This window comes from Gallus gallus, chromosome 3 (assembly GCF_016699485.2).
Source record: "Gallus gallus isolate bGalGal1 chromosome 3, bGalGal1.mat.broiler.GRCg7b, whole genome shotgun sequence".
NCBI classification, from domain to species: domain Eukaryota; kingdom Metazoa; phylum Chordata; class Aves; order Galliformes; family Phasianidae; genus Gallus; species Gallus gallus.
Genome location: NC_052534.1, coordinates 105479959 through 105503070, shown reverse-complemented (window position 1 = coordinate 105503070; position 23112 = coordinate 105479959). Strand labels below are relative to the sequence as shown.

Here is a 23112-nt window from a genome sequence, read left to right as displayed (position 1 = left end):
GCTACTTGGCCACAAGAGGAGGGGTACACAAGAATGTTTGGGGTCTGGTGTTTTACTAGGCCCCCCAAAGGGCCCTGAGCAGGAAGAAAAGCCATTGAGGAGCAGGGCACCTCGGAGATAGCAGCAGTGTGGGAACCCCCTGAGCGCAAGGGATTCACTCACTCCCATTTTATTCTGTTCCCTCCTGGTTACAGACATTACACTTACCCTTCAGATAGAATAGCAAGCTTGTTTGCAAAGAGCTACACCCAGCAGCTCTAAGATTCTCCCCCACCTTCCCCAAGCAGTCATTTAAATTAGAGGTTGTCATTGCATATGTTCATTTAGCAATTCACTAGGTGTAAGACCCACTAAATTGTCATCACATATGACACTTCTTTTTAAAAGGAGGCACTGAGTATTACTGTGCCCCTAATGCATTAGGAAGAGAACCACAACAAAAACAAGCACAAAACACACAGCATTTTATTAATTTATAAGGTACAGAGACTCAAGTGGTGTACATGTAGCTAAAAAACAGCAGCAGCCGTGAGGATGATATCCTAGCATGGCAAAACAAGGAGGAAAAGGAGTAAACAACCGTTCTCACACCCCACATTTTTTCCATGTGGGGAAAGGGCACACAAACCTATCCACATTCCAGACAAAGGGCCTGGAATCAAGTTATCCTGTAAGGCCGGCAGCACTCGACTGCTCTGCCAACAGGGAGCAGAGAACAGGCAGTGGGTACCGTGGTTATGAGACGGGTAAGAGAAAGATGAAAAAGCCATAGTTCAGAAGAGCAGCTCTGCAGAGCAGGACAAGCAAAGGCTGCGTCTAAGGAGAACCCCACGTACAGTTTTGACTCCACAGAGAGCAATGGTGAGTACCAAATCAAGGCAACAGCTAGAATTAGGGCAGCCTGGGTTGCTGTGGGGGTGCAGAGCTGTAGAGCAAGGTAGATTTGGCTCCGAAGCAGCTGTCTCATAGGAGTGCTGGGACAGAAGCTCTCTCCTGAACAGGGTCACCCAGCTCTTGGACAAGAGGTGCAGACCCCCACCTACAGATCGCTTCCAACCTCCAGCAGAGGCCCCAAGAGCCAAACAAGCTTCAGAACACCCCGTCTTTCCTTGCTGCACACCCCTCACCCAGCAGCACCTCTGCGTTAGGGATTCTCTAAATCCAAAAGTCAAGCAGAGCTTAATGGTTTAATTTGATTCTTATGCTCTCACAACAGCTGTTCTCAGGGAACACCATCGAGCCATCCGTTAGTTATCTGTTACAGGGGGAAAGGTCAACAGCTGCTTGTCTGAGCAGGACAACTAAAGGCTGTATTTTGCAGCCTGGGGGAGCAAGTGAGAAAACATTCCACGTCAGTCCTCACAGAAGGGCAGCACAGCCTCTGGATAAAGACACTGCAGGAGGAAAGATCCTCGCCATGAATCAGGCTTCCGACACTGCTTACAAGCAGCCTTCCCTACTGCAGTCACAATCTCACCGGAGGGAGAAACGCACAGCTCGCCAAGGTCTGCTACGTGGCAAAGGGGCTCACCAAGTTACCTCTCTGGAGGCAGTTTGGTCCTTGCCTAGAAGGGGAAGCTGTCCCTGAAGAACACTATTTCAGCTCTGCACAACAGAGGAATGCAGAAGGAAGCATGCAGGGGCTCCTGGCTTCTCAAGAAAAGAAGAGATCAGCAGTGGTTTACAGACCCATAAAAATATTTTTCAAACAGGGTGCAAATTAGAGTCCCCGTTTACCTGCCAAGATTCCAGTTCAGTCCTTTTCATTTCTCTTGTAAGAACAGCTGGCACAAGCAGCTAACACAGCAGGAAGCATGATTCCTTAAACTACTTTAAGTGTTAGTGACGCATATGTTCTAATCAAGAGTTGGCATCTTTAACATTCTTTGTATTTATTTTAAGAAAGCATTTTAGTTAATCTAAGCAAGAATATTCAGAAGTGAGGAAAATACATTTTTGTTTCTGTTCAAACTTTTCAGAGCAGACACTGAGAGCTGTGCCAGCTCATCCCACAGCCATCTCTCAGTTCCACGGCCCAGCAACATGAGGGATCACACACAGAGCTCCAATTAAACCTTGCAAAGACAACGCCTGTCTTCCGTGCCAAGGACAAGGAACACAGCATTATCAGCACGAAGCCAGGGCTGAGAGCTAGTCAACATGCAGCAGGGCAGAGGCGACAGTCTTGAGACCATTTGTGCCCATTTCTTTGGGGTCCTCCAACAGGGCAGGCACAGAGTGGCAGCGGAAGGATGAATGAGGGTTCTCTTAAAGGAAACCACTTCAGAAACTCCTGTGCCACGTGTAGCCAAACAGGTAAGGTTTGTAAGCCAAACAGCCAGGGTTTCACCTATGCCACTTGCTGCATTAAAGAACGCATGCTAGAAAAGGAAAGCTTATATAGAAATAATTTGTAGTTCTCTTAAAATTACTGTACAAATAAATTAAGTTACTGTCCATTTAAATAAAACCGTCTGGGGAAACTGGAAGGCAGCAAGGCTTCTACATCCATCTTTCGTAATCCGTCTGCTCATTCCAAAGGAAATCAGTCGCTCACCATCTCCGAGGCCTCCAGAGCACAGTGGGATACAACACCTACAAATGAAACATGCCAAAGTTGCAAAGTAACAGCCCACTTGGCAGGGAGAGCAGCCCAGCCCAAATGTCCCCATGCCCACCATTCTGCCTCGGTAGCAATAGTGCACGCTCAGGGAGCAGCACAGAGCAGGTACACAAGCCCAGTTCTCAGCATTATTTAACATAAAGACCCCTCAGATGATAGGTTATACCCGTCTCCTTGTCTTTAAATTCACAGAACAAAATTCATTTAGACGTTATTCACACCACTCTGAGATGCCCTATGCTTTCTCATGGCCCTGAGGATAAAGTAGGCCTTAATTGATCCGTGCTTCCCATGCGAGAGTTTATTCTGAAGCACATAGATTTTGCAGCATGAAAAACCCCACTGCAGGCTCTGTGTTAATCCTGCTTTTAGGTTAGGGAAGAAGGAGTCAGTTTTAATTTCCAGTCCATACTAACACAGCAACCAACAGCATCTCAACGGCTTGAGAATGGTGTTGTGTGGCATAGAACACTGTGCCACTGCTGCATTAACTCAGAATTCATGCCCAAAGCTATGGTAGGTACTAAGGTAACTTCCTGCCTAGTCAGAAAATTCCACGAGAAGAAAGGTGGCCAGCAGGGACAGGGAGGAGATTGTCCCTCTCTACTCTGCCCTTGTGAGGCCCCATCTGCAGTACTGCGTCCAGGTCTGAAGCCCCCAATACAAGAAAGACAGAGAGCTGTTGGAGAGGGTCCAGAAGAGGGCCACAAAGATGATCAGAGGGCTGCAGAACCTTCCCTACAAAGACAGGCTGAGGGAGCTGGGCTTGTTCAGTCTGGAGAAGAGAAGGCTGCAGGGTGACCTCACTGCAGCTTTCCAGTCCATAAAGGGAGCCTACAAACAGGAAGGGAGTCAGCTCTTTACAAGGGTAGATAACAGCAGGACAAGGGGAAATGGTTTTTAGTTGAAGGAGGGAAGATTTAGGTTGGATGTCATGGGGAAGTTCTTTATTATAAGAGTGGTGAGGTGCTGGAACAGCTGCCCAGAGAGGTTGTGGATGCCCCGTCCCTGGAGGCATTCAAGGCCAGGTTGGATGGGGCCCTGGGCAGCCTGGGCTAGTATGAGATTTGGAGGTTGGTGGCTCTGCCTGTGGTGGAGGGGTCGGAGCTTCATGATCCTTGAGGTCCCTTCCAACCCAAGCCATTTGATGACTCTATGAAAATAAACTAATTTGAGCAAGCTTTGAGCAAACTGATCTGGCTTCTCAGTTACACCTCCTGGCTGTGCAGCCCGTTTTCTTCTGACCCTTGGCCACAAGCCTACCTATGAAACTGGAAAGATCAGAGGCCAATGAACAGCAGTAAACCCGACGCTGTGCTGCACAAACCACTTTGATTTGTTCTTGCATATTCCTCTTTAGCAGCCTAACCACTTCAGGGCTGCCCTGCCAAATAGTGGCTCCACTGCTGTGGCAGTGCCAGGCCTCCTGGTGCAGGTGGGACTGCCCAGAACTGCAGATTAATTAAGTGGTTTTCAGCAACAAAACCTATTTCCCTAGGTACCAAGTAGTGCTGGTCTTGTCCTCAGAGATTTCAGTGAAGCATTTGCTGTAGCACCACAAGGCAGCGTTAGATAAACAGGAGAGGACTGCAATTAGTAAAGAGGAAAACATAAGGCAGCTAACCAGGCCCAAGGGAAAACTGAAATGGATAATTCAGAAATGAAGAGGGCTAGAGCAGAGTTTTATCAAGATTGGCACTGGTAACGGACTTGTTAATGAAGTGTTTTCACTAACATCCTCGGCACAATAGGAAGTGAGCCAATGACACAAAGCTGGAGGTATTTTAACTGTAAGAAAGGACAGAGAGATACGTGGGGGTCATTCACTGTTTCTTCTAACTGAGAGAGGATGAAAGTGGTTAATTGAAAATATAGGCCATGCATCCGTGAACAAAAGTCACTGCTGTAACCCGAACGGTTATTGATTTGAAACAACTCAAGTCAGAAAGGGCTTCAGGATACAAAGTAATTATAAGAAGATGAATACAGATATGAAAGAAGTGATTCTGGAACACATCAGGAGGAAGACTTCCAAATTAGATAGTAAAAGCTGATGTGCTTTACAAGGACCTGGAGAGATTCATCTGCAGGTAGTGCAGAAGATAACTGCATGTGGCAGAGGTGGAGGAGCCAGCCTTGGTGGAACCAACAGACCTTGGACGGGAACCAACAAACCTTGGATGGGAAAATGCTGCTAAAGTTACCACTGTTCCCTATAAAGTAGTTCAGAATGGGTAAACACCCGGGAAGGAAAAAACACTTTGTGCTATAGGACAAGTCTGGCACGTGGTCAAGAGCATGAAAGCTATCAGAAACATATTTCACTGGAACAGGTTGCCCAAGGAGGCTGTGGATGCCCCATCCCTGGAGGCATTCAAGGCCAGGCTGGATGTGGCTCAGGCCGCCTGGTCTGCTGGTTGGCAACCCTGCACATAGCAGGGGGTTGGAACCAGATGATCACTGTGGTCCTTTTCAACCCAGGCCATTCTATGATTCTATGATATTTGTATTGCAAAGGATCGTATCAATTACAAAAAATGTCTGTAATTTGACAGTTGCTATTATACCTCAACATACTTAAGGTGCACAGCTACAAATATACTGCAACTCTGACCCTTTGCTCACTTTGGATTTTATTCAGTTATCAAATATATTACTAAATGAACCAACACCAGTAGAAGTAAATGCTGGAGTGATGACAGATCATTTATGGAAACTGGTGGGATTTAGGGTGAAAGACAGGCTGGCTCAGACACAGCCCAAGGCCCAGTGCAGCCAATTCCCTGAACACACACCACTAAAGAGGCAAAAGTTTCTTTGTTAGAGGTAATTCAACCAAATGTTTTATCTGCTAGTTTGACCACATCTGTCTAGTGCCAAGTTTTCTCAACTGCTACAGGTCACATTTGATTTAGAGGGCTTTGACCAGAAGGTCAACAACAAGAAGTCCCCTGTCAGCTCACACCAGGCAGAGAGGAGCTTGGCAGAGACACTAACCTGAATGCCCTTTGTCTCTATGAGAGGGAGCGTTGGCACTTCTTGCCGTAGGAGATTTGCCTGATTCGGACTTCCAGCTGGAAGGAGTCCAATCTTTTCTTTGGGTTAAAAGCTAGCATATCGTGCAGGAGCTTGCAGAGATCATCCGGCATGGACTTCTTGTTCTTCAGGGGTATCTGTAACTTCAGGTTGGGATTCTCCAGCAACGCCTCCCCAAGTGGAATAAGCTCCTTGCCTTGGCAGATGTAAGTTCCTGAATACAGGTGGGAAGGAGTCAGCTTACACAAGAAAAGCTTACACAAAGCACTGCCTTGTACACTACAGACAGACAGCCTGGGAAACAAAACATCTGAAAGATTACCAAAAAGATCACTTATTAGAAGTGACTGCCAAGGCAAACATAGCGAGAGGCTGTTATTGGAACGGGCTTTAACTGTCCAACTGTAATCAAGATGTTACAGAAGGCTGTGTGCATAACCATGGGTGGAAACAAACCTCAGCACGGCGTGCTTGCCAAGCATTTACCAAAGTGAACCTCCTCAATTTTCTGCTGTTTCACCCCCATGGTAGACTTGGAAGCTGTAGGAGAGGGAAGGAAGCAGGCTGTGCTCGGCTCAGGTGACTCGAAAGAGTTAAACACGAAACTTATTTGCTCAGTAAGTCAAATAATTTTCAATTAAAATGACAGCATATGCCATTTACCGTTAGCCAACTTCTCCTCAGCAAGATTAAGGAAGGGAAATGTAAATTTACTCCCGGTAATCTAAATAATTTCACCGGTTGTTGAAAATGATTAACCGGCTTCCAAAACAGACAGCAAAAAACAGCTTTGCTCACTCAAGCTGTTCTGTCCCTGCACCAAGCAAAGAATAAATGTTTCAAAGGCAGTGACCTGGCCGTGTATAGAAAAGGTTGGCCACACAAACTCCTTATCTCAGGTTGGCGGGTTGCTATTTTAATGAAATCTGTTCATGCTTTGGTCTCAGCTGCAACCATTTGCTTGTTTTTGTAGGCAGGAACTAAAACATTTATCAGTGTTTGGCATTTTGAAAAGAAATAAATAGTACAATTAGAATTGAGCCCATTAAAAAAAATAAATGTAAAGGAGCAGTGCAAAATCTTCTCCAAGTTCCTGCACAGAAATTCCTTTCCCATTAAGAATTTAAGCATTTAAAAGACAGAGAGGTATTCTATGATCTCAGGGCCTGGGTAGATGTCTTGAATTATTATGCTGATGTGCATGACTGGCATTCTCTCCTCTCGAGATGGATTTTCGCTGCAATATACTTCTCTGAAATCATTTAGTACAAAGTATTTCAAGCGTGCACATATGTGGGGGATTTGGAAGAAGGCAGTGGACGGAGGAGGGACATTGGACGAGTCAGCCCTGGGAGATTTTGCATCTCTAAGCACAGGAAACTCAGCCAGAGAGCAGCAAAGCTCATCTAAACATCCCTTCCAAGTTTACAACTTGAAGCACTGGAAGGATGTTCCAAAGAGCCAAGTGATCCCGTCGCCTAGAGGAAAGGGAGACTGCTCTGCACTTGTGGGAGAATAATGCAAGATTTGTGCAAACCCCTGACAAGAGCCACGTGCTGAAGTGTGACTGGTAGAAACCTCCCAGCCGATCCCTACAGAACATCTACGGACAACAGGACAGCATGGATCCTCACCAAGCAATTCCTTCTCAGTATCTCCATCTCGGAAGGTGATCCTCTCCACCATAGCCCAGAAAATGATCCCGAGGGCGAACACATCAGCCTTGGCTGTGTAGTGACCCTCCCACACTTCCGGAGCCATGTAGAAGTTTGACCCACACGCAGAGGAGAAGCGGTGTTGGTTCACATTCCCCTTCCCCCGACACACCTTGCTGAGGCCAAAATCTGCCACCTGCAACAAGATAAGAAATAGCAAGAGAAACACCAACTTTACAAAAGCACTTATAAACAACAGCTCAATAAATTCCACTCTGAAATCCACCATGGCACTAACAGCCATCGGGTGGCAGCCCTAGGGGAACAGAGAGCTGGCATTCCCTGTGAGGTGCCCACTCCCCACTCCTTCCCTGTTGTTTGCTCTTCTCCCTGGGATGAAGACACCCAGAGTCGGGTTGTTATCTTTCTGAGAAGCTCATTCTGATGAAATCTAATTGGGCATTAACGTATCTCCAACTACAGCTATGGTATAAGCGGCTCTTACTGTTCCCATGTGAGTGCACTGAGCCTCTTCCTTTACTGTTATTATCCAGTGATTAAGATGACATTGATTTAAACATCCCCTGATGGCTCTACAGGTTGAGGTATAAATACTACTATTGATCTAAGTGGTCAAGACATAAATTATCTGCAATGCACTGAGCTATTATTTTTATGTCCAGCTACAGGAGCTCATGGGACTGAAAGTTGAGCAGCAAGCTGGCTCCCACATTCACAGCTGCTTCTTAGAGAAACGTAACAGTTTTAGTTTGGTGCTACCAGAAATGCAGCTGGCTATCTTTACCTCAGTCAGGGCATCAACCCCACGCAAACTCCCCGCCTCTCTGAACATCAATATGTGCTCGAGGCAGCAATATTGGAAGCATTAGCTGTTGTAACAGGACAGTATGTTCTTAAAGTTTAAGGGAAGAGAAAATATTGCTTCATCTTTGGCTGACAGTGATCTCTCTGATTATCTAGCGTGCAGAAGCAAGACAACCCTGAACTGCAGCCCTCAGCAGCACAAGTAGCACAAGAAGTGTGTTACAGACACATGCCATCGTGATCTAAATGTCCTTCCAAGTCTCCTGAAAGCCAGCCCACACTTGACGTCAGATGTTCTGAATACATTTATTACAGGCTACAACGTAGAGCATATCGTAACATTTACCAAAGACCATTCCCCAGCACATCACGCATAAGCACGCAGATCACAAACTGGTCACAGCCAGGTTTTACTCCCTTACCTTTACTATGGGACTCCCACGTTTATGAGAGATCAAAATATTGTCCGCTTTCAGGTCTCTGTGCACAATCTGGTTCCTGTGCAGGAAAGCCACAGCACTGCTGAGCTGCTGCATGAAGCTGTTATTCAGCTGGGCATCCGGGCTGCGGGACAACAGGTACTCATTCATGTTGCCACCATCACAGAACTCCATCACAAACCACAGAAAGCAGGCCGATCTGGGGTCCATGCACCTCCTCCCTTTCAGACAGGTCTCTATCAGCAGCAAGTGGCTGTCTGACTTCCTGTAATGGTGACTAATGGGCTGAAAGACTTGGCCATTCTGCAGGATACACTCCTCCAACTGGATCACGTTTTCATGTTGCCTCTGGATGCTCTGCAGGGCCCAGAACTCTTGCAAAGCCAGCTCTGCATTTTCAGGCACGTTACATTGCATCCTTTTCACAGCTACTTTGCTTCTGGTTTTGTTAACAACTGCCTCATAAACCACCCCATAGTTCCCTCGGCCCACTTCCCGAATAATGCTGTACTTGGCTTCTGCAGCCATCTCTCGCTTTGGCCCAGTGAACAGCAAGTCAGAGGGAAGCGTTTGAAGTCATGACAATCAGTTGCCACCTGCAGCAAAATCCTAGAAAAGCAGAGGATAAAGAGCTTAAAACTCCCAAACCTAGCAGCTCACCAACTATCATGAGCAAATACTTCCAACTGGAGTCAATTTTAGAGGTATGTACATCATTAGACGCTGCAGCTGCACAAGGACTGACAGCCAGAGCAGGGTTTTAAGAGGAAGCCAATATCCATGGTAACTACGAGACATTAGCAAGTACAATCCTGACTGCACAGTAGGACACAACAACATGGGAAGTGACATTGATCCATCCACAGTGGAGTAAGTTTTGTGAGGAAGAAAAAGGGCGACGTCGACACGTTCAGTGAGCAGGGCAGGAAAGGGAGGAGGAGACCTCCTGGGTAACAGCTGAACTGACTTGAACAGAATTGACTTTTAAAGAAAAAAAGCAAGCCCAAACTCTCCTGTTTGACAGATCTTTCAACCTCACCTTTCCCCACGTAACCATACTGATCCACCAGTGGATGCAATACCTCTCTGCGCATTCACCACCAGTCCAGGCCCAGATGCCAGCCTCAAGTCCTTCATTTCTAACTCTTAGCTCTTCCCACATCCCAGAGCTTCCTCCCCACCAGCTCAGCTCCCCCACACACCCAAAGACCAGTCTTATCCTGGCAATCACCCCCTAACCCACCCCATCACCCTCCTGCTTACATTCTCTGTGCTCACCCAAACCTTCACTTCCAACCTCCTCAGCCACTGTCCCACAGCCTCCCAGCCCCAAGGTGTGATCTCCAGCCAAACCTGCTCTGCATAAAAGCACCCCTCACTCCTTTGCTCGGGCTCTCCCTCTTCCAGCCCCATCCATGACCATCGTGCCATGTTTCCCCTTCACTTCAAGCTCTTTTCCCACCTCAGCTCCCCTCTCCCATTCCATATACCCCACCTCACTCTTTATTTGGGCCTCTGGGATTCTCTTGGTCCCTTCTCCAAGCTTTCCTCCAGCCCTATCCCCTCATAACCCCGCTCCCTTTCCCACCCCTCTCACCTCCACCACACCTCAACACCACCTCAAGTTCTGCTCCTCCTCCCTCGAGAATCTTCCTCTGCTTTCCATCCACACCCCAGCGACCCCTCTCCCAACCCCCATACCCCCCCCCCCCTTTATACCTACTACCCCAAACCCTGCCAGGACCCCAACAAAACCCCTCTCCCCTCCCAGCCCCCACTCTTCCCCCCCTCCAGGCCCCTTTCCTCAAACCTCACCCAACCCTCTCCCACCCCGTTCCTGTGCCCTCAGTAGTGCCACCGCAATACAAACCTCGGCCTTTCCCCAAGCCCATCCCCACCACAGCGCCCTGAGGGCGGCATCTCTGCTCCTCCTCCTCCTCCAGCCCAGGCCCTCCTCAGCCCTCGGTGCCCCCGCAGCCCAGGCCCTCCTCAGCCCCGAGTGCCCCCACCACCCCCTAGCCCCATCCCGACTCTCACCATCCCCTCAGACCCCTAGCCCCATTTCGTGCCCCTTTTCCCACCCAGACCTCCATCCCACCCCTTCCCTCCCGCCCCCACCTCTTTCCTCACCGCACCGCCGCCGTCGCAATTCCCGCCGCCGCCGAGCCGCCCCGCCTATTAACTACCGCTGGCCAATCAAAAGGGAGGAGCCGCCGCTTGACCAATCACAAGCCAGAAAAGGGATGTCCGGCCTCTCGCCCGGACCAATCGGCGAGCAGTTCGCCTACCCACAGCCCAGGCAGGGATGTTCTGCGCCTGCCTGATAGTGGGGCGGGGAGGAGGAAACTACAAATCCCAGCGGCCTCTGCGGCGCTACGGGTTCCCGTTAAAGACAAACCTCCGCAAAACGCGCGGTTCGCCCTCTGCGGAGTGAGGCTGAGTCTTGGAGGGAGTCCCCCAGACCCCGAATGCCCCCGAGGGCCACAGAGCCCCCCCCAGTACCCCTCTTTGGGGAATTTCTGGGGAGGACCTGCCCTCCTGGCTCTGCAGCATGGTCCTGGTGCAGCCCCCAAGAGATGTTGGCCTCAGAAAGAGGGGGAGAGGGCTGCATCCAAATTGTGGACGATTTCACCGCCTGCATCCCCCAGCAGCCCCAGTGTGGGCCATGCAGGGAAGGCCTGTGCTGATTCCCAGCCCATCTGCAGTGCCTTCAGGTGGTGACGATGTAATGCGGTGTACGTGATGGTGTAACTGTGCCAACAGACAAGGGAAGAGCCACTGATGGCATCTACCTGGACTTCAGTAAGGACTCTGATGCTGCCCCCGTGACATCCTCCTCTCCAGACTGGAAAGGTGTGGATGTGATGGGTGGGCTGTTCAATGGATGAGGAACTGGTTGTGAGATTGTCCCCAGAGAGCGGTGCTCAACGTTGCCATGGCTAGATGGAGATCAGTGACCAGTGGTGTCCCTCAGGGACCGGTGCTGTAGGTCCCTGAGGGACACCACTGGTCACTGGACCCTGTTCACTGCAGGGGAGTTGGGCTGGACGGCCTTTGAAGATCCCTTCCAACTCAAACCATTCTATGACTCTCTATTTTAACGGAGCGAGCTAAATAAATAAAGATAACTGAAGTCAAATCCCAGCAGAGTGATTGTTAAGCACTGAACCCACCAGGGCAGTTTGGACTCTATTAAAACACTCTGCACATCCCTCTGGTGACTCAGAGGTTTTATGTGCAACGCCGACAGTGATGTAGCAGTTTTTCTTTTAGAAAGCACAACGTGCCAGCATTGGGGTTTGGGGTTTCGTGGCCCTTGGGATAGCACCGGGTGGGATGGGGAGAGCGGCGTTGCGTGGGATGAGCAATTTTGGTTATGCTGAGCAGAGAAATCCCTTATGGTTATTGATTGATTGGGGAATGCATCATCTGTGCTTCGACAACCTGATCCTGACCCCAAATCCTGCCACTGCCCCAAGGACAGGTCATGGTCATCAGCACTGCAGGAACTGGTTCTTCATTTATGACTGCAAAAATGCTGCAGGGATTTTCAAGCTGATGATTTGTTTCATGGGAAGGAGCTCAACGTTGGGGAACAAATGGGGAGGTGGCTCTGACATCCCCTATCCTGGTCCTTTGGGTGCTGGCCCCAGCGTTTGAGAATAAATAGGGCAGTTTGGGGCTGTATTTGTGGGGTTTTTGGAACCTGAGCATAAACAGAGCAGCTCTGGGATGAATTTGAGTTTTTTTTGAACTCTGAACCCATGCATGTGTGTGTATATGTGGACCCATGCTCACCACAGCACCTCCTGAAGTCCTCCCCTACAAAATTTCCTCCCTGCCCTGAAGCACTGGTAGAGATTGGCATAAATTCAAGAGCTTTTCCCCCCAAAATTCAGCATATGGTGCTTACAAGCCAGTTTCCTTTGCTTGCCCCAGGCTCAAGCATGGTGACCCACTGTTGGTGTGCAGGGGACATACAAGGGACGATGTGCCATGTGTTGAAGTATGGTTAGTGTCAGATCTACATTTTTCCCCCCTGAAAATGGGATTGCTTTAGCATCCTCCATCCTCCCCTTGTCTCTTTGTTGTCTCAAACACCAGAGCCAAAAACCAGCTGCAGCCCTCCCAATGGAGATGGATGGAGAGCAGCAACCTGCACCCATCCATCCATCCATCCCCGAACCCAAATCCCAGCACTGGCATCCCCGTGGGCAGGAGGTGATGGGCTGCAGCTAATGAGTAGCTGCTGCATGCTTTGAGTGACAGCTAAATGAGTGTAATTGTGCTTTCCATAAAACGTAATTTGGAGTAAGATGACACAAATCCTTGTCGATCCCACTGAGTGTGCACCGGTGGTGGCTGCGGGGTTTGGGGATGGTGGGATCAAGTATGGAGTAACCAGGAGGAGGAGCTGTGATGATGGTGTGCAGAAGTTTGGGGGCAAAAATAACACTGAAGAGTACATGGAATGATCTCTGAAGATGTCACTTGTCTTTGTTGCATGTATAGGATTGATGTTTTGAGACCCTAAAACCAACACTAGAGGAGGGATGGAGACTCCAGATCAACCCACAAAGCAGCGTGGACATCGGTGGAGGGTTTCAGGTGGGGTGTCACAAATTTCTTCAGCCTCCCCACCATCCAAGAGCCACCCCATCCACCTATGGAGATGACCACATCCTATATATCCTGGGGCTGAAACAAACCCCGGTTTATTTGTTTATCTGTGTTATGTATGGTCATATACATTTGTATGTTTAAGAAATGTCCTCCTAGCCCATTTCAGGTCCCTGCTGCCTTCTCCCCTGCTTTGCTCAGGAAGTTATGGGAGGTGGGATGAGATCTCATGGGGAGCTCTGGTCCAAGCCCTGCTAAAAACAGGACCAATCCCAATGCTTCTCATTGGATGGTGATGTTCTCCTGTTTCTCCCATCCTCATCACAGCCCCTCAGAGCCCTTCCTGAGCTCACCCAACTCACTGAAGCAATGGAAACCCAATGGTTGGGTCTTTTCATGGTTGGATGAGAGGACAAATGGGAGTGCAAGGATCCTTCATCGGGTTCATCCTCACCCTACCAGGTGTCAGATCCCAAAAGGATGGAAACCATAAGCCTTAATTCTGCCCTCATTCTGCAAAAGGGACGAATCCTCCCCAAATCCTAAACCTACTCCCTCTCATGGGATTTAGATGCTAGACCTGGAATTGCCACAAAATGGGCATTATTCCCACTCAGTGTGATGGCAACCCCTCCCACCAATCATCTCCCTCCGCCCCCAAGTTAATTAGCAAGACCATGAGCATCATCGCCCAATGTCTACCAGCTCAGCCCCATCCAAATCACCAGCTTAAGACCCAGCCTTGGAGGTAATTCCCTCTCACCGGGCTACAGTGATTCCTCTGGGGGAAAATGCCCCCCAGAGGGGACAAGGTGCCTGTCCCCATGCCATCCCCTTCCCTCCACCTTGGTTTGGTGAAAAAGCCCTTCCTGAAAAACCACAGCAAGCTGGGTGGTTAAGGGAAGTCTGAGCAATAGGGATATTAAGAAAAATCAGCTCTTGACCATGAGTGCAGCGGGGAGTGCTTCTCCTCTGGCTCCCCAAGGCAGCTCGGCCACTTTTCAGCAGTTCCATAGGTTTCTGGCTTCTGATGCCTGCCCGGGCACGCAGAGAGCAGAGGTCTCAGGCAGGACATTAAGAGCGCTGTTTCAGAGCCGAAGCGAAAACAAAAGGAACCGTTTCGCTCTGCTATGCAGCCCTTCCCAGGGAGTTGTTAGGGGGAATTACCGAGATATGATCTCAGTGGTGCTGCGGATTTGATTATTGAACTGCTATTGTGGGGTGGTGAAGGATGCTCAGGGCAGTGAAGGATGCTCAGGGTGGTACAGCATGCTCGGGGTATTGAAAGGTGCTCGGGGCAGTAAAGGATGCCTGGGGTCATGCAGGATGCTCAGAATGGTATAGGATGCTGGAGGTGATGAAGGATGCTCAGGGTGATGAAGGATTCTTGTGGTTGTGCAGGATGCTTGGGTGGTTTGGGATGCTTGGGGTAGTGAAGGATGCTCAGGGTGGTATAGGATGCTCGAGGTGATGAAGGATGCTTGGGGCAGTATAGGATGCTTAGGGTGATGAAAGCTTCTTGGGGTCATGCAGGACGCTTGGGGTGCTGCAGAATGCTCAGTGGCTTCAAGCAGGGTGATCCATGGGGTCACCGGGATGGGAAAAAGGAGGCGATGCTGCTTGGTGTGGGAAAGGGCTGGAGGTGGCCGTGCCCCCGAGGTGGGAGCACTGGGGCACACCTTCTTTGGGGTGGGCCCAATGGAGCACACATCCGCCCCATTCTGGGGTAAGGGAAGAGATCCCCTCCCTTTCCAAATGAAAAGTTTTAATTTCCCCCCTCTGTCCATTGAGCTGGGAATCGATTCTCCCCATCCTCCTGCCTGTGATCAGTGCTGGTCACGCTCATTAGCCACACTGGACCAACAAGCCCGACGAGCCCCTGTGCCCCCCCCCAGAGTTGTTTTGGGGTAGGGGGAACCCCATTCCCATCCTGGGGCCGCATCAGTGGGGAAAAAAAAGCAACATTTAAAACACTAAAAGAAATTATGGGGTGAATGGCAGTGGGTGCCCCCCAATGCTCAGTGGATGCTCCAGCTTCGCACCTCATGGCTGAGCCCCCCCTGCCCCATAACCCCCCCCCAGATTCTGCTCCCCGGGATGCTCGAGGGCACTGCACTGGGGTCTGGCAGAAAGAGATCTGGGGGTGACACAGCCACCCCATATTCACGCACCATCCCCAAAACGCGATGTTGGAGGACACCCCGCTGATGGGAACCGGTTCACGACACAGAGGGGCACAGAGGGGGGGGACACACATCCCCTGTCCCCAGCTGTCAGTGCTGCCTCAGCCCCCGGGGGTGGGCTCAGCCCACGTGCTGGGGGCCGGGCGGGAGGTGTGGGGACGGGTGTGCACACCGTCTATATATACCACCGAGGCACCGGCGCCGGAGGAGGCACAGAGCAGAGGAGCCAGCAGCTGACAGCACACTGCAGGTAGGAGATGGGCTTCGGTTTGCAGTGGATCAGGGGGGAAAATTGGCTTTCTTTCTTTTTTTTTTTTTCTTTTTCTTTTTCTTTTTTTTGCTGGGTTTTTTAGCCCAAGCATCATCGGCGAGGCTTCGATTCATCCCGTATTCCCATTCCTCAGCAAGGGTTAAAGAGAAATATCTCCCCACAAAGCAAAATGCACGATGCTTGTCTGGGCGAGCACCTGCAAAAAAGTTTCACCTTCCCCTAAATATCCTTTTTTGGACCCAAACTGACCAAGGAATGCAACAGGAGCCCGACGCGCGGCGGGGCAGCGGGGTGGCAGGTGAGACGCGAAGGGTTTGGGGTTTGATCTGACACAAAGCACCCGGCTGTGTGCCTCCATCCCTGCGCCGATGGCCTGAAGGGAGAAACCACAGGGTTGCCAAACCCCGACCTACCCCTTTTTGGTGTTTTTCTCTTTTTTTCGGGGGGGTGATATCCAGGACAAAAGGGGTAGGGAACTTCACAACTTCAGCACCGCGGGATGCGCCGGGAGGTGCCCGGAGCAGGAGGCATCGCTCCCCCCTCTGACAAAGCACAAAAGGGAGGAAAATGGTTGGGTTTTTGTTTTTGCTTTTTTTTTATTCTTGCCGTCCCCAACAGAAAGCGGGAATGAATGGGGACGGACGCGGGGAGCAGCCCTCTGCCCAAAGCTTTTACCTCTAAATCGCTCCGTCGCTGCCCCATCTGTGTTGATCATCTCGCCGCAGTCTGTAATTTTGGCCAATTATGGCCAATTACCTGATGGAGGGACTCAACAAAAGGAAGCGCTTGTTTTTCCGCCGAGCACCAGGGAATCAGGGGGGGCCGCTTCCATTCCCCCCCAAGCCACCGGCACAAAGATTTGGGGCACGTTGGCAGCATTGCCTTCCCCTTCGGCTTTTCCTTTTGTTGGTGGCAACTTCGCATTATTTTAATGCTGGAGGAGAGCGGGAGGGGAAGTGTTTTACCAGTGCCAGTGGGGGACACTGTTGGATAATAGTGGGGTTTGGTGCTGGAAGCAGCTCTGTGCCCTCCGGATCGGGCCTTGCATTCGGTTGGGAGAGCGGGATTTAGGAGGAAACAGAGCAATCATTTGGGGCTGGCTGAGCTCTGGGCACAGTGCTTGTTCCCCACGTGGTGGGACAGACCCTAACCCTAATGAGAACATTCCCAGGGAACGCAGGATTCAGCATCCCTGAGCTGCCCCGTTTCGGCTGATTTCAGCCCAAAGCTCACTCTCTGCAGGAAAAAAAAAACCCAATCAACCCAAATCGAATGAATGAAAGCGCATCGCAGCAGCACCTGCTGCCCGTCCTCCTCCTCCTCCTCTCCTCCCTGGTTATTGATGTCAGAGCCAGACCCTGCCGCTATCTGAACCACAGGCTGCATTTCCACCCAAATCCCTCCTTTTTACCCCAACGCTGTTATTAGTGAGGATAATTCAACCCGATACCGGCATACCCCAGGGCTGTGGGGCTCACGGTGATGTTTTGGAGGATGCTGCATCCCTCCATCCCCCCAATACCAGGCAGATGCCCTGCTTCGGATGGGCTGACTGCATTTTCAGGGGGCATCAATACGTGGTGCACACCCCTCATCCTGAGGCTCGCATCCTGCCTGCCCCATAGCGTCTTCCAGTTAGCCATCCAGTAATTCCCCCAGGCTCTGCACTCCAGCCCTCCCAGGGACACTGGGACACCTCCTTCGGGGGCACAGTGGGGATATTGGAGTTTTGCAGTGGTTTTTGGGGGGGTTTGTCCTCTCCTGAGAGCATCCTGCCAATCCTCTGACTCACGCCACCAGCCAGTTTTAATGAGACTCGGCGAAGATTAAGCCTTAATTCTGGCTCCTTATCAGCTTTCCCTCCAGCAAATGACAAGCGGCTCCGCGGGGCTCTGTGTCACTGAGCTGGAAGGTGACCGTGACACCATGCAGAGTCCCCAGTGCTCCTACTGCAAGATGCCCCCACCTTGGTGGAAAACATGAGCCCTGAGCCCTGCCCACAAAAGCAAACCCACCCTCAAATCTCCCCCAGAGTGCCCCAATGTGCTGATGGAGCACAGGTCACGAAGCCACCGCCGTCACCACCGAGGTCTTCTTTGCCTGCGATGGGCTAAGCTGGGCATGTGGTTCCTGGATACCCATTAGAATGGTGGCAGAAGACTGGAAATCACGGTTTTAGAAGGAAATGAGGATTTCTGGTCTGCTGGTGGAGCTTGAAGAAGGTTTTAGACATCTTGCCCATCTCCTTGCCCAGGACATGGCTTGCATGAAGGGACCAAGGTGCCTCTAAGGGCAACCCTATCTTTGCTGTCCCCGTGTCCTCAACCTCACTGCTGGCACACAGACGTCCTGCTTGGGGACAGCCTGAGACGTGCCACCTCACCACGTCCACCTGCTAAATTAAGCCCTGCTGGTACTCGTGTCATGAGATAGCCTGGGAAAATGAAGCTGGGGGCAGGAGGGAGGCTCATTCCCATTATGGTGAGGGCTGAGCACTGCTCCAACCCATTTAGGAATAGTGCTGGGGCTCACAGGTTTTATCTCTGGCTGCAGCCCTGCTGTTGTCACCATGAGGGCCATGCTCTGGGACCTGCTGCTGCTCTGCCTCTTTGCCCGGGCACGGAGTGACTGCCGGGGGGACTGCCTGCGCTGCGACCGCCACTTCTACCGGGACGGCTTCGACCTCCTTGTAAGTGCCCCTGCACCCACTGTGGGGTTTGGAGTAGTATGGTGGTAGGGCATGGGGAGCTGTGGGGTGGTGAGGAGCCTCGAGGGTGCTGCTGTCCTTGTCCCTTCTCCTTGGGCACATCAAGGGGATGGACGCACGTGGCCATGGTTGTCATTGTATGCCACCAAAGTCTACCAAATTGTCCCCAGATTGGCTTGGGGAGATGCTGGGAGTGATGGCGACAAGGCTCTGATGGCTATGGGATGGAGCTGACATCACTGGGGAGGGTCCGGGACCTGCAACATGTTCTCCTGGCATCCCCATTGCATGCCCCTGCCAGAGACACCAGCAGAAAAGACCACCCAAAACCTGTGAGCCCCATCAAGACCAGCACCATGCCCTGCTAGGGCTGCAGGTGCATGGTGAGATGTAATATTTGGGGCAGGCAGTGATCCGCAGGGCTGCCAAGCCAGTGGGAGACATGGTGATGGAGAAAATTTCACACTGCAAAGGGATGAATCAGCCCATTCCTGCCTGTAATGCTTTCCTTTCCCCTCCACTGAGCCGTGGCCGGACTCTGGCCAGGAGCGTTTCTTTCCTTCCCATTCCCCTCCACCCAAGGGAAGCATTGACCGCCTATTCGTTAGCAATGCCGCAGTGACAAATCATGGCTTACTGTGATAGGGGAAGCCCCTGGGGCTGGGAAATGTCCTAGAACCAGTGGGGATCAGACATTTGGTGGAGATGCCACAGCCGACCCAGTATCAGTCTGCTGCTGTCCCAGTGGGTGCAAGAGTTGGGGCACATCACCCTACATTTGGCCCTAAAATTTGAAAGCATCAAATGGAAATGTCCAAGTGGTTTTCCGAGGGCTGCAGAGCTGTGACTTCAGGGTAGGAAGAGGAGAGCCCCCACACTGACTGGCATGCCTGCACCATCCAGGAAGCAGGTCTTCAAGATGTGGATGATCAACCTACGTCCTGGTCCCCAGAGCCACTGAGGGGTGGTGCCAACCCAGGGTGGCACCACTAATGCCAACTGAAGTTTGGAAGGAGCCTCACCAGCTTCTTTTTCCATTGAACGTGGAGGAGCATTGGGCAGCGTTTTCCAAGGGTGCCCCAAACATCATGAGTTGGCCACATCAGAAGATGTTTCCTTATGAATTAAGGCAGTGGGGCAATGGCTGAGGACCCCAGCATGCGTGTGGGACTGTGTTGTGAATGGGTGATAGGACTGCTGATGGTTTTCAAGACCTGACTCATCTGAGGACAATTCTTTTTTCTTTTGGTCTGAAGAGCCTGGCTGGCATCAGGCATGGACATCGTGAATTGCTGCACAGTCAGATGCTTGAGCTGTAGCTCTCAGATCCCGTGTTGGGATTTGCAGGATCTCTCACCCATGGAAGTCAACGAACCCATGGCAAAGAGTGGTTCTGCCAATGATTTGCCTTGCAGATGGCCTATTCTGGAAGCTGTGAGATGTACACTGGCATGTTTCAGCCATAGGATTCCCCACGTTGGCATCAAGAGATTCGAAGAACCCACCATGAAGAAAACACTGAGATGGAACCACTGCAGGAAAAGGGAAGAGAAGCATTCCCTCCTGGGGTCTCCAGCTTCTTCGGATATTTATTGAGTTTGGCTCTCCAAGGACCTTCTCCTGGATGGTTTCCCCTGGGTGGTTACCCCAGTTGGCTCTTGGAAAGGGATGGGATGTGGGTGCTGAGGAAAGACAATGACATGGTCAGGTCACTTTTGGTGGCCTTTGAAGGGATGTGGTGACCCTAGGGACTGGGGGAAGGGCAAACTCACTCTTAACATCTGGGAAGCCAGGGGCTGGTCAGCCTCACAGCAATTCTGGGCAGATGGCAGAGAACGTCATCTTGGAGAGCTTTTCCAAACACACAAAGGACAAGAAGGTCATTGGGAGCAGCCAGTGTGGATTTACGAAGGGGAAATCATGCTTAACCAACCTGATCACTGTCTGCAGCGAGACGACTGGCTTCTCGCCATAGGACTTCCATCCTATGACAGCTCAGCACTGATGAGACCTCTTATCATCACTACAGGGACTGAAATGGACTGGAGTGAGAGTACAGGAAACCAGAACAGGAGGGAACGCGGTTTTGCTGTGAGGATGGCCACATGCTGAGTGATTGTGGTCTCCATCCTTGGAGATAACCCAGCTCCAACCTGTCTGGGGTGCCCATGCTGGAAAAGGTCTCCAGAGGTCCCTTCCCACATCCACCATCCCATGGCACACTCGGGGATTTTGGGGCTCATGGCTGGCTGAAGAACCCTGCAGCACCCAGCAGGGGCTGGTGGGAGAGGAGTGTGGATGGCAGTGGGGAAGGAGTGTGAGGGGCGATGTAGGTTCAGATGCAGTTCCCCAGCATCTCCATCACTTCTGGGAGCCTGGGGATGGTTGAAACCCTGAATTTGGGACCAAATGGTGACTGGTAAGAACTGATGTGCTCCCAATGCCTTTCTATGGTGACTTCCAGCATGTTGGTTGGGCTAGAAGTGGAGAGAAGCCCAACGATCCAAGGGGTGATAGATTAAACTGAAAGAGTAAAGGTTTAGATGAGGTACCAGGAATAAATTCTTCACGATGAGGGTGGTGAGGCACTGGAACAGGCTGTGGGCGCTCCATCCCTGGCAGCACCCGAGGCCAGGCTGGACTGGGTTTTGGGTACCTTTTCTATGGCAGGAGTCCCTATGGCAGAGGTTGGGAACGGGTGGGACCTCAAAGTCCCTTCCAACCCGAACCACTCCGGGATTCTATGATCTGAAAGCCATCCTCCATCTTCCTGCACAGGTCTGCATCCTGGAGTGCGAAGGCGAAGCCGTGCCGCGGGCCACCTGGGAGATGTGTGCCACCAGCATCCGATCTGCACCACGTCTGGGTGCCACCGGTGCCGGCGTCCTCGGTGCCATGGAGCCAGCCGAGGCGGTGGCGAGCCCGCTGCAGGTAAGCGAGCTGCTGCGGCGCCGGGACGCCGAAGACGGAGGTGCTGGGATGGCGCCGGGCGCTTTCCCATCGCAGGACGAGGACATTTCCCGGCGGCTTGGCGGTGGCTTCCCACGGGGGACACGCGGCTCGTGGCCGGCGGCCCGTGGGGTGCAGAAGAGATACGGGGGCTTCATCGGGGTGCGCAAGTCGGCGCGGAAGTGGAACAACCAGAAGAGGTTTAGCGAGTTCCTGAAGCAGTACCTGGGCATGTCGCCCCGCTCCAGTGAGTACGACATGGCCGGCGACCTCAGCGAGCACAACGAGATCTAGCCGGCCCCGCGGCACCGCGCCACGGACACGCGCGCCATGGCCAAAAAAGTCAATCCATTGCCCCAGCCCCAAAACCTCCATTAGGAAGGGTTTCTCCAGGAAGCGATGGCTGCTTGTTTTTGGTTTGTTTTTTTTTGTCTTTTTTTTTTCCATTGTACTGTCAAAATACCGTAATTTTACCCCCTCTGCCCCCACCCATCCTTTGCCCCTTTTGCTTTTTCGGTTGGCACGTGTTGCACAAGGAATGCCAATTTTGCCCCGCTGAATGGCGATGCTGGATCTTGGGATGCCCCAGCGCTGTGTTCCCCATTCCCAATGGGTGCACATCAAAAATGGAAGGGGAAAAAATAATGGCTTGGAAGCACCGAGCCCCAAGGCTGGGCTCTGAGTCCCTATCTCAGTGACACCCCAGAAATATCCCTTTGCCGTAGGTCACATTGTGATGTTAGGCAAAAGGGGTTTGTCCCCAAGACCATAAAAGTGTGCAGAATGTTTCAGCCCCCTCCTCCCATTAAATAAAAACAAACAGAAAAAAGGCCAAATAAAACCAAACCTTTTGCTTCTAGAAATGACTCTTCCCCAAAGCATTGCATTGGAGTGGTGAGCAGGGAGCATCCCCCCGGCCCCAGGAAATAGTGCCGGGATGCTCCGAGCCCCCACCCCATACCCACCCACACCCCCTAACAGTGAAATTTAGTAGAATTTTTCATTCCCCCCCCCGTCCTTTTTTTTTTTTTTTTTTTTTTTTTGCCTTTTGTTTGTTTGGTTGGTTGGTTGTTTTTGTTTTTGTTTTTTTGCTGTGAAGCATCTCCCCAAAACCAGGGGATTCGGCCCCAGCCCCGCAGCCCCCAGGGCAGAGCATCCTGGGTCAGAGCATCCCGGAGCAGAGCATCTTGGGGCAGAGCATCCCGGGACTGAGCATCCCGGCCCCTCTCTTGCACTGCTCTCAGCTGCAACTATTATTATTATTTTTTTTTATTATTATTATTTTTATTTTTTCTGTTTTGTTTTGTTTTTGTTTTTGTTTTTGTAGCGTTCCGGCACCGCGTCCCGGCACCTTCCGCCAGGCACAGGCAAAATTAAACCCTGCTCCTGTCCACCCAAGCAGCCTCCAACCTCTCTCTGACGGACCCCAAAGCGCTTCAGACTCGCACGCGTCCCGAAATCATTTTTCTCCCTTCTCGAGAGCAGCCAACCGGGTGCAATTTAAGCCAGGACGGGAAAGGATGAGGCCACCGCCGGAGCGAGGAGTCGTGGGGCGGGTGGGGAGCGGGGCAGAGGACTGTGGGGATTGGGGGGGACCACCGCCCCAAAACGACACCAAAAATAATGGGATTTTGGCAAAATTCGCGTCCCGCTTGGCCATTGGCAACACCCAACGTGGGAAAATAGTGACTAAAAAAGTTTTTGTTTCATTCCCCCTCTCAAGTGGCTTTTGGGCATCCCCTCCCAGCATTCTGTGCCCCCTCGGGGGTTCCCCCCAGGATTTACCCCCAGCATTTGGGGTTT

General features: G+C 51.4%; 2 protein-coding genes across 6 annotated transcripts; one reads left to right on the top strand and one right to left on the bottom strand.

Annotated features, from left to right (window-relative positions):
- Positions 1-447: 447 nt before the first annotated feature.
- Positions 448-10742, bottom strand: LOC426385 (serine/threonine kinase 35-like). 3 transcript variants are annotated; one of them, NM_001031378.2, is made up of 5 exons: positions 10698-10742; positions 8562-9188; positions 7294-7510; positions 5621-5873; positions 448-2595 (listed from the first exon to the last, which is right to left on the bottom strand). In NM_001031378.2, the coding sequence occupies exons 2-4, from the start codon at positions 9105-9107 to the stop codon at positions 5638-5640; spliced, it is 999 nt and encodes a 332-aa protein (NP_001026549.1). In that variant the 5' UTR covers positions 9108-9188; positions 10698-10742; the 3' UTR covers positions 448-2595; positions 5621-5637. The 3 variants fall into 3 exon arrangements, with proteins under 3 accessions (NP_001026549.1, XP_015140634.1, XP_015140633.1); XM_015285148.4 differs by having other exon boundaries at positions 10710-10742; XM_015285147.4 differs by lacking the exon at positions 10698-10742 and adding an exon at positions 9619-9803.
- A 4843-nt stretch (positions 10743-15585) lies between these two features.
- Positions 15586-22702, top strand: PNOC (prepronociceptin). Of its 3 annotated transcripts, XM_040697232.2 has the most exons (4): positions 15586-15632; positions 18207-18342; positions 21139-21556; positions 22637-22702. In XM_040697232.2, the coding sequence occupies exons 2-4, from the start codon at positions 18223-18225 to the stop codon at positions 22684-22686; spliced, it is 588 nt and encodes a 195-aa protein (XP_040553166.1). In that variant the 5' UTR covers positions 15586-15632; positions 18207-18222; the 3' UTR covers positions 22687-22702.
- Positions 22703-23112: the final 410 nt, after the last annotated feature.